Here is an 11,340-nt window from a genome sequence, read left to right as displayed (position 1 = left end):
CCCCCCCCCCCAAACCCCCCCCAGAAAATCCTAATCTAAAATAAAATGAAAAACAGTTCAAAATTAAAGACTGCGCTAAAGTGAGAGATTGAGGGAGAAAAAGCGTCCCTAGCATTTGGCAGCAGCCGTACCTCTCATGTGTTCCCGGTGTCTGTTGCCAGACTTTCAGCCGGGGATGCTTCGTGCCCAGTGGGGAACAGGAGGGCTGCAGCAAGGCTGACCTTTCCCGCTGTAGATGCTCGGAGTGTCGTGACCCAACAGCTCAGGCTTCAGATGCTTGCTGAGAGTCAGAAACACCCGATACTTCTTCAGCCTCTGTGTCAGCACCCCGATTACTTGTTACCTCTTGCGGTATATCGCCTGGGACGTTTAGCGCTGACCACATCCTGGATGTGCTGGGTGCTGTGTGGGCACGCGATGCTGCGGAAGGATGGAGTCGGGAGGTGAGGGTGGGAGGAGGAGGCTTGCGGGGGAGCCCGGGAATGCTGGCTTCTCCACCATCCTCTGTCTCAAGGGCGTTAGAATCTGTTTGAGACTTCCCTGAGAAGGGATATCCTGATTTTTTGCAAGCGATGCCTGTGGACCTCTCTGGTCTTAAAATTTGAAAGTGGCTTTCCCGAGAGCAGTACGTTGGGCTTTGAAGGCGTGCACGGGTTGTGCTCGGTGGTGCCAGGGGTCTGAGGGGTGTCACGAGCTGGATTGAGGACAGTGCTCAGCAGCTCGAGGATCGCCTGCTTGTTTGCTGTGATGGTGGCCTGGGGTTTGCAGGAGGCAGGCGGCGTGGAATCGGTCCTCTCTCCGTAGGGAATGAGCTGCACACTCTCCAAGTGCACCTTCTCGTGTCAATATAGCGTGCATACGTCAAAACCAAAAGCGCATACAGCTTCCCAGCAAGGTGGGGGCAAGCGAGAGTGCTTCACATGGGACAGATGTTAATCACCCTAAGTCACAGCTTACGGGAAAGTACTTGGAGTAAACACACCTGGAACATACTTCTTTTTGAGATGGAGCCGAGTCCCCCTCCTGCCAGCAGCGCTATGCAATAGATGGGAAAATGGTGGTGTGCCTTCCTCTTCTGCCTGGTTTTGATCTGCCTTTCCTCTGCCCTGAGCTCACGTGGATGCCGGTCGGTACCGAAGCGGTGGTGACACAGAGGGGACGTTGAGGCAAAAGGAGTGGTGGGACATGGCCTCTTTGCAGGGGGCGATTTAAGCCCTGGTCAATTTAAATTTTAAGCAATTTAACCAAGCGTTGCTTGGCAGATTGGTAGCCGGAGCCGAGGGGTTTGCTTGTCTGTGCGTCCAGGTGACTTCTCCCCGTAACGTCATTCTGAAAGCTTTCCAGGAAGGCAGTGTGTGATCCTTGTTAAAGTCCTTCCTTACTTCTCCTGCCCTTTAATACATCTGTTTGAGAGCTTGAAAGCCTTGTTGGGGGGCAGCGGTCTTGACAGCCTGAAGGAGGAGGCGTGTGGAGCTGAGTTGAACTCGCTGCCCATACGTCTGGCTCCCCTTTCAGTTCCCTGCTCATTGCTGTCTAAGGGAAAAATGGGATTTTAACACATCTTCATTAGACTGAAGGGTAATATGTTCTACTTCCAGACAACTCCCCGTTACGTATAATCAATTTTAAAGGCAAAAGTTAATGCGATTTATAATTAGCGATAAGGAATTCTAAACCTGGAATTGCAGGCATGTGTATTAATGAATAATCCTTCTGTAGGCTCACAAAATCTATGCCTGAGCTTGCATAGATTGCTCATGCCACGTAAAATATGTTAATTTCTGGGTGGACTAAACTTAAAATAACATGTTTTTCTATTCTCTGAGTAGAAGGGTTGAATTGTGCTGCAAATATTTTTGCAAGTACTGTTTAAAGAGGATATAGTGTGGAAGTTTAATTCCTAGCAAATTTTCCTAACTTATTTCTGTGTACATAATTTAGGAGCTTTGGGTAACTGATTTCCGTGCTTGCCCAGAGGCTGGCTGAACGAGCCCTTCCTGCACAACACGCTGTTAAATTGGCAGAGATTTGGAACGGTAGAGTGACTTGCAGCAAAATTATGTTTGTGAGGCTTCACGTAAACTCCTGCTTTCTGTTACAGCGGTGTAATTATTTTACCGGCCCTCAAAATATATATGGTGATAAATAGATGTAACAGAAGTATCTACCTCGAGCTGTCTGACTGTGAAAAGACGAGAGGGGAGGGGACGATGTGGAAGTAAAACCGACAATGAGATGATTGGCAGCTGTATTAATAGTGTTATTTGCTATAAATAACTTTGGTCTGAAGTCAGAAGTTTGTTGTCGGACACATTTGCATAATACTATTGAGTCAAAATGTAACGCGGTGATCTTTTTTCATTTCCCCCTAGACCGATCCATGACGCAGTCGAAAACGATCACTTGGAAATTGTCCGGCTGTTACTGTCTTACGGTGCTGATCCAACGCTCGCGACCTACTCTGGGAGGACCATCGTGAAAATGACCCACAGTGAGCTCATGGAGACCTTCCTCACAGGTCCGTGGCCACGTTGCGTGGGGTTTTGCTGGTCGTGGCAAATGGAGGGGTGGGATGTTCCCTGGCCCCCCCAAAGCCCCTGCTGCCTGGCGGGGATGGCTCCATGCCGAGGAGCCTTAGGGTAGGCTGCGGTCGCTCGCTCTCTGCCTGCAAAAACCCAGCGGCTGCAGGTGGGAAGCAGAGCCATGCATGGGGGCTCCTTCTAATTGAAACTCTTAAAAGTCATAAGGATTATGACACTATCAGATTTGATAGGTAGGCAGGAGGTCAGTGGGCTGTTTCGGTGCCTTCAGTTTTCTGCTTGAAGTAAAAATAAGAAACTTGCCAAAATTGAATGGCTGTTTGTTAAAGATAATCATGTTTTCCCGTGGTCTTGCTTTTTATCCTTCTAGTACTTGTCTTTTTGCAAGTTCTGCCTCGTTTTGTATTTGAAATGCTGTAAAACTGTGTTAACGGCTGTTGTCTTTAAACATGTCCATGTTCTAACATGGTTTGAGGTATTTTTTCCTGTTAGTTTTGGATAAAGAGACTTGCATTCCCTAATAACTTACCTCTGAAGATGTTTGCGGTTTTCACAGTCAATGAGTTTCAAGTACTCATCCACTTACCTGTTTCAATGGGCCGGTGTAGAAAACGCCCGGGTGTGTGGCGACTCCAGTGAAGTCCAATATCTTGGACTTCTTAGCATCTTGAATACCAGTATCTTTTATTCAACTCAACTAGCAAGTCTCCCAAATTATGTCTGTAGAAAAGAATTACATCTTTTGAACATACCTGTGTGGAAAAACCTTTTCCATCACTGTTTCACCCCCAAGTTGGTGTCCAGAATAACTGTGCAGGCTAAAAAGTGTGATACATCCCGTCTTTCACAAAAGTAAAATGCCGCTCTCGGTTTCTGAAGCCTAAGGTTGGGTCTGTCCCTCTTAGACCATGGGTGATTATTTGATGCGGTGGGTCATTATTTGATGTGACGGGAGAAAGGGTGCAGGAGAAAAGCGAATTCCAGGGATATTTGCAAGAATGGTGTGTATATGCTGTTGTCTGTAGCATGTGCGTCGGGAACACGGTGTGGGGTTTTTTGATGGCAGGTATGGAGGATGCATAGCGAGAGTGGATGACACATGGTCTGCTAAACTTGCCAGCTTTTTGTTCTCATCAGTATGTTTTTGTTGTTGTTTTTTTCCTCTCCAGAGTATTTAACTGACCTGCAAGGTCGAAGTGTTGATGACCCTGGTTTGTACTGGGATTTCTATGGCAGCTCAGTGTGCGGTGAGCAAATGTTACCCTTTATTTCTTTGTATGCGGAGACTTTCAAAACATGCGGCACGTGGGGGTGGGGGCTGTTTTGTTTTTGTGGTGGAGGAAGCTAGGAAGGAAACAAACTGATTTTATTTACAGATCACGTTATTGGAAGAAAAAGCAAGACCTGCAACAAGCTCTTCAATGCTGACTTGGCATCTTTATTCAATTTTATTTAGATCCAAAAGATGAATCTGGATTTGATGTCTTGGCAAATCCTCCTGGCCCAGGTGATGAAGATGAAGATGGCTTTAGCGATGTGTTTGAATTTGAATTTTCGGACGAGCCTCCCTTGCCATGTTACAACATTCAAGTGTGTCTCTCTCAGGGGTAAGAACAATTACAGATTTGGGGGTAAAAAAAAAAAGCTGAGACAATCTGGTCGGGATGATGGCAGTTTGCGTCCATGGGAAAAGCGGTTGCATTTATGTGACGTAAATGAGAGAGCAACACGTAACTGCCAGGCTTTTTTAGAAATAAACTAATAGGAGGTGAGAGGGGGAAAGGCTGACTTGCCAGGGCTGTATTTTGAGCGCAGTACTTCTGAGCAGGACGAGTGACGTTTGAACACAAATTCCTTCCTTCATCCCAGGCAGGCACCTTGGTATAACATCCCAAAATACAAGTGCTTCTAGCACTTAAATTTGCATATCATGTTTGTAAGGTGTTCTTAATTTTATTTAATGGGCTTTTCTGTTTTGCTGAGTGGACACACTTTTGTGGATGACAAAATGACTCCGTTACTGCTGTTCTAGACTTTGCAGCAAAACTGGTTTAAAGCTCTGAATTGGATCAAACAAGTAAGCATCTTGGAGAAGATGCTGTGATACTTAATAATAAGCAGAGACCTGGAAAGTTTTATAATCTATTATATTCAAGATATAAATTAGCTTCATAAACAGCTACCATTAGTCATTTGCACCAATTTTGGTGACAGCCGTGGGAAAAATAGTTTTAAATATTAATCATGCAGGAGTGCAGGGTTTAGCGTGTTTTTATTATTTGGGTGATGAATAGAACTTCAGTTCTCCGAAGTGGACGAGTACAAAGATTGAATTAAAAAATTGCATTCTTAATCTGAGAAAAACCACCCTCTGTTGAGTTGTATTTAATATTGGCATCTCTAGAAGTCAGAGGTGCTGAAACTTCTGGTTATAACTATAAGCCATCTCCTAATTTGCTAAATGAGAGTCAGGCTCAGCCGGGCGAACCTTTAACGGTATGAGCAGCCGTGGGGCTGGCTGCCGACCCCCGTGTGCGCTCACGAGCCCTGGGTTTACAGGCTCCAGTGCCCCTGCGTGCCTGGTCCCCCTCCTTCCCCAAAGCTGCGGGCAGCGGTACTGTGAGTAAACACGTAGGCACCTGCACACATCTGTTATATTTGACCCCCTGGGCAATGGCCCTGATTTCAGGGGGATGCTTTGTGTGCGGGTACGGTCGGGGAGGGTTTGTCACACAGCGATACAGTGAAGAGTGGAGGAGACCGTGACTTAACGTCAGTTATTGGAGCCTCTTTCTCCTTCGCTTCCACAGACCGCGGAACTGGCTTTTGCTCTCGGACGTGGTGAAGAGGCTAAAAATGTCATCTCGCATCTTCCGCTGCAACTTCCCCAGCCTGGAAGTTGTCACCATCACGGAGGCAGAGTTTTACAAACAGACTTCCCTCAGCCAGTTGTTCTCTTGCGCTACGGACCTTGAAGCTTTTAACCCGGAGAGCAAAGAGCTATTGGACTTGGTAGAGTTTACGAGCGAACTCAAGACTTTGCTCGGCTCCTCGCTTCACTGGTTGCATCCGCACGAGGACCCTCCCTTCGACATCCTCTGGTGAACCATCAGGCCATTTAATGTACAGTGCTCTATACAGTTACTTCTTTATGTATATGTGTTCAAATGCAATTGTTTCTGTAAAGAAAGGACACTATTAAATATGAAAATATCTTTCCTTTATATAAGAGATCTGAATTCCAGTTGGATGGATTTTGGAAGAATTTTTTTTTAACTTCAATCAGTTTTTACAAAATTGTTATATAATGTTTCTTTAAATGCACACAGGCTTTGGGATAAGTTTGTTATTACTCGGAACACATTTTTTTTTTTAAAGGACACACCCACACATTGACTTTGTTTCATACAAAGCACTGATTACACAGAACATACTTTTTCTAGGTGATGTGATCAAAGTCGTGTGGCTTGTTTGGGAGATAGAATTCGGTAAGGCACTTGCTGATAATTATTTTTGTTTTTTTGTTTACAGAATTACCTGCTTTGGCCAGGTAAGCACTATTGAATATAATTCAATAGTTTGTAATATAAATTAAACCATATCCATACGCATCAACTAATTGTAAGAACTTTTATATCCTAATTTAAAAGCTGTGAAATTTAGTTTTCACACATCAAACCGGATTGTTTATATATGTTTAAACATTTTATGCTCTTTATTTAAAGAAGACTTTGAACTATTTTTTCTGTACCTTGTAAAATATTGAAAAACTAACATATGTTGAAGTTGCTTGAAACTGTACATAAACTAAATTTTCTGAATTGTGTGTTTATGTTTGAGATCTGTGTTTTAACTTTGTAAGTAAATCTCCTGCCTTTGTATTTATATTTTACAAAAATTTTCTTAAAGGCAATAAAACTGTTGAGAAATGAAGAGGCTAAAGTGACTCCCATTAATTCCGTGCCTGGTTGCGAAATGAGCTCCGTCTCATTAATGTTGATGAAAGGAGGCTCCGCGAGCGGTTCCCAAGCAGAGCAGGGCTGGCACAGGTGCTGGAGAGCAGTTGATGAAATCTGAGTTAGAATCGGCATCGGCTTTTCTAAATTCAAGGTTACAAGAAAACATGGGGCGGGCGCCTTTTGTGGGGCAGAGGTTTAAAAGCGGTATTCACAATACTTTCTGCATCGCCTTTTAGTTAAAGAATTGTGAATAGGTTCAATTATTTTTTCTCCTTTGTCATCGTTTGAAGTTGAATTGACTGAATTCTCCTTTTCAGTGCTGTCTGCAGAGGGGAGGAAAATAGTGCCAGGATAAATGCTTTAGTTTTACTGTGGAGCGTTAAAGCTATGAGCATGCTTTGGGGGCATGTAAAGGGACAGCGACCAGAATGTCACTTTTACACAGCTTGGGAACTTGAATCGAAGAGGCTGGGCTCCTTGGGCTTGGGCAGGCCTTCTCTTAAGGGTCTGGGTCTGCCCTTCCCCTCATGGAAAGAAGTTCTTGCTGTGAACCCAAACTCCAAAGTTTTGCTCTGGAGCTGATTTTAGCAGTAGTATGTCCTGAGATAACCAAACGCTGCGGCCGAGATGTTTAAATCCCGCTACTCTTCAGATGAGGTCCAGGATGCCCACCAAAATCGGTCCTCGAGCAGAGGACTCGGTCCATCCGAGAAAAGCATCTGGGAAAAAGTTTCTCCATCTGGAGCAGTGAGGCTTAGAGGTTTTGATGAATGGACAGTGTGCTGCAGGTTAAATCTTTGCTCTTGGGGGAGCTTAAGAAGGAGTGTGAATTACCCTCGTCCTGAAGGTAAGGGAGAATGATGCCTCATTCCTGAAGATGCCCTAGAGGGAAGAGCTGATACCTCTCCTGGTGCCTTGCCATCGAGCCTTTTGCCAAACGTTTGTACTCTGTGGCTTACGGTGGGACTGCTTTGGGCATGAGGGGTTTTGTAGCTGAGCCAAGAGGCGAGAGAGGGGTCTGACAGCTGTCTGCTGCTGGCAGCTGAAGTCCCATTTCCACACAGGACAGGGAATTTTTAGTCCTAATACAACCACTGACATCTTTCTCCAGACTTTGGATAAGAATGATGATGGTCTCTCCTGTACGGCTTACGCGTACACCCTGAGTTTTCTTTTAAGCCAGCCTCCAGCTTTGCAAGGAGCTGAAACACAGACATCCCTACTCTCCAGTGCCGGCTGCTTTTACCCCCTGATTTTCCCAGAAAGCAAAGGTGGGCCAGAAAAAAAACTAAGGCAAGGGAGAACGTTCAAAGCAATTGTTACAGACACCTTTATCTGATCAGCTGCGTAATGCTTGGATGGCTTGAGCTGAGCATAAATCAGCTTCGTACCACTTCCAGGGGTGCGTGGCAGACGCCTCACTTCTTGCTGTGCCCCGCAGGCAACCAGAAGATTGACGTGGCTTCCTCTTTTGGCCGGCTTCTCCGCAAATGGTCTTGAGCACGTGTTCCCCGAACATCTCCGCTTAGTCAGCTTTCCACTATCTCCACCGGGTACAGTTGGGCCTTCTCCATGCTGGCGCTTGCATCCGTGCTCAAATACAGTAACAGCCTCACGCTGTTGTAATGCAAGCGTGTGCCTGCCCCGGGGCCCGTCCGTGCTCTAAAAATAGGGCCGTGGTGGGGAACACCTGATCGCAGTGCTGTCCCTTGACGTACCGCAACCATTTTATCTTCTAGGATGTACTTTTTTAAAGAAACTTTGCTGTGTGAAGGTGCTTGACAGAGCACTGAGGGTTCAGCGAAGGAGGAAGGCAGCATCCTGTGCTGCTGGGTGCATGAGGCTGGCTTGGCTGACCCTATTCCGGGCAGTTTGGGAGAAAATGTCACGGGAGAGGCTGGCTGCATGTGTAGTTTTGCAGGAGGCAAGCCCAGTTGATAGCTACCTTGGGGAGAAGAGAGATGGCAGCGTGCCGGCAGGGAGCGAACTCGGTGACAGCGAGCGTAGGCAGGGGAGTCAGAGCACTGGCTGCCTTGCCAGCACCGGGGCTGGCTGAATCCTGCACGGTGCAGAGCCCGGTACTGAGCTAGCTCCAGCAGAGCTGGGCTGGGAGGGGGCTGATGTTGAGCATTTCAGCTTCAGGACTCAGGCTGCTCTCCTTTAAAGCGCTTTCCCGTGCATCCTCCTTAGACCAAAGATGCTCGCTTCACACCGCTGGCATTGCTCCAGGTTAATAAAAACTAAGGAAACAGAAACGCAGCCTTTGGGGATGGTAAAACCCTGCCGATCCCGTGTCCTGCCTTCTGCAAGGTGAAAGTGCGGCGTTGATGCCGTTGGGGCCCAAGCCAAGGTGTTTCCTTGAATTTCCCCTGCTTATCACTTGGATTTTTGCCTGGCTGGGAGGTCATGCTGCCCGGTGGAGGTGTTGGAGAACCCACTGGGACAATAGGGAAAAACACCATCTCCAGCTAGAGCAGGCGAGTGAACCTCACTGAAAGGAGTTTCCTTCGTCAAACTTTTACTTGGCGCTGGCTGGGAAATCCCAGGAAATACCCAGCTCCAGGCTGGCTGCCCGGCGGGGGCGGGGGAAGCCACAGCACGGGCAGCGCTGGGAGGTTTCCCTGAGATAAGCCATGCCGCTGAGGACCGCAAAATGTTGAACTCCTCCTTCGTTTTCTTGCCTTATGCAAGAGGACTGAGTTCTGCATAGTGGAGTCAGCCCTGGGAGTTTCCCATTTGGGTTATTTCTGCCTCTGGACACTCTTCTTGGTGTTGGTTTTTTTTTTTGCTTTGCTGTTGTCTCCCCCTTTTGCTCTGCTGGGCTAGCTGGAGGCTTGCACTAAAGACATGGGTGCAGCCGGTAGCGAGCAAGGGCCAGAGGGATTTGGTCCTTGTTTGTGCTCTTTGGGGAGCAAATTTGCTACAGGGAGAGCCCAGATACCCGCTGGAAGCCCGACCCAACTTCTGGTTTGCAGGATCACAGGAGCAGAATGGGAATTGTCTCAAAAACTGTTCCCCAGGGGCCAAGCTCACTTCATGAATCAAAGAGTTTGTAGCTGACTCCTCCCTTCATTTCTGTGCTAAATAACGGAGCTATAGATGAGACCCGTCATTTGCGCATTAATACGAACAAGGTGTCAGGGAGTGGTGAATGCAGGCAGCTGCCATTCCCAGGCTCCGTGGGGCTGCTGGTAAACATTCAGCGTCATTTCTTCAGTTCGTACAGGAAAAAGGCACACATTGCTACTTTAAACTTGTACAGATGGAAGCTAACTGAAAAGAACAGCATCATATCTGTTTAAAATTGTTTGCAGAACATCATGTTTTTGTTTCAGTATGGGTCCAATGTTGGTAGGAGAGGGCTTGGCACCACCACACAAGACGGCAGAGTTGAATGCCACAGCAGTGAAAACATTAGATCTTTTCTTGATGTGCTTATTCACCATTGCGTTTCTGGTAGAAGGAGGGGCAGGAGAAGACAGTGACAGGAATCCAGCAAGTTTCACTTTGTGAGCTTGCTGCGTTGTCAGGGTTAAAAATCCCCAAACAGATCTGAAGAAGATGACGATCTCTTTTAGTACCACATCTAGCTGTCCACCCCATCTTCCCACCATCAGTCTTGCTCGTTCTGCATTTCACCCGTTAGTGTGCTTTGCATTCTTTCGCCGTGATTGCAGAGTGAAGAGATTGTATTTCCCTGCAAGTTAAGTGTGATGGATCATTAGGAGCAGCGCTGCCTTCTACCCTTGGGGATGAAGGCAGCGCGTTGCTTGTTTCTGGTTTGCCAGCCCCGAAGCAAACCTTGTCCACACCATGTGCACATTTTGCTCCAGCAGACTGACATGACTGTCGACGGCTGCTCTCTTGAGCCAGGTATGAACCACAAATCTGCCACTAAATAGATTTTCCTTTTGTTGTCACATTAATTTGCAACTCATTAATAGTGACAGCAGTGAGGTACTGCACTGATGCAGATTTGCATATTCATGACCAACTTATTATTAAACAAATAAGATTTCCCTAGCTTAGGAAGCACCCAGAGTAATGCCACATTGTGCGTTATAGCAGCCTGGATGTTTTATTTTCTCTTTAATATGTTAATAGATGCAAGGGGCGCTCTTTTTTTAAGTAAATGTGCATCTATAAAATAATATGTAATTTAAAATATCAGAATCGTTTAAATAGTAATCCATTAATAAACCTGCCAATAATTGAGCAGGAATACCTATTTAATGTACAAATCAATTAATCAATTCTAAGTGCTGGCTTTGTCGCCTGATGACCGTAACACAGGCAGTACCAGCAAGGCACAACCAAGTCACTGTACCGGCGAGGTGAGCAAGGGGCAGATAGCTGATCCCATGTTTTATGGTTCATTACAGTCAAATTGTTTGGTTTCCATAGTCACTTCTGTTTCTTCCTCCCCTCCAGAAGAGTGGTGGGAGAAAGTGAAGACTCTTTTGGCTTGCTTGCTGGTAATGGTGAAGGTCCTTTACCCAGAAAGTAGCATGACTTTTTCTATCATCGGGCTATTCAAGACTAGCTGGTATGCGTGTCAAAGCCCTCTTCAGCTCCCTGCTGCATCCATATTTTTCATTCCTTTCTGGCTCTTTCCAACAATTTGTAGGGTACTGGGCATAATTACCCGTATGGGAACCAGCTGGTTATTGCAAAGTTCCCCTCCATCCTCAAGTTATTTTTTTTCCTGGCTTGACTTTCCAGAGGCCTTTGATGCTGTTGCTTAACCATGAGGCCAAATGTGGCTCTTACCCCATCCTCCTGTTTCCTTATGAGACACAAGCCACCGCTTTTGAACCGCTGGCCCGTGCACCCAGTCTCCC

The 11,340-nt window shown here is 46.4% G+C and overlaps 1 protein-coding gene across 1 annotated transcript in view; it reads left to right on the top strand.

Moving 5' to 3' along the window:
- LOC104161654 (BCL-6 corepressor-like) overlaps positions 1-6,474 on the top strand; it is a gene marked incomplete at its 5' end in the record, with an annotated part of 35,620 nt that extends 29,146 nt beyond the window's left edge. Inside the window, 4 exon segments of the mRNA XM_009700165.1 lie at positions 2,373-2,518; positions 3,710-3,787; positions 3,997-4,147; positions 5,351-6,474. Coding sequence (XP_009698467.1) covers positions 2,373-2,518; positions 3,710-3,787; positions 3,997-4,147; positions 5,351-5,645 — 670 coding nt within the window.
- Between the last annotated feature and the right edge of the window lie 4,866 nt (positions 6,475-11,340).

This window comes from Cariama cristata, unplaced genomic scaffold, assembly GCF_000690535.1.
Source record: "Cariama cristata isolate BGI_N322 unplaced genomic scaffold, ASM69053v1 scaffold920, whole genome shotgun sequence".
Classification (NCBI taxonomy): Eukaryota; Metazoa; Chordata; class Aves; order Cariamiformes; family Cariamidae; genus Cariama; species Cariama cristata.
This window is presented reverse-complemented; position numbering and strand designations above follow the sequence as displayed.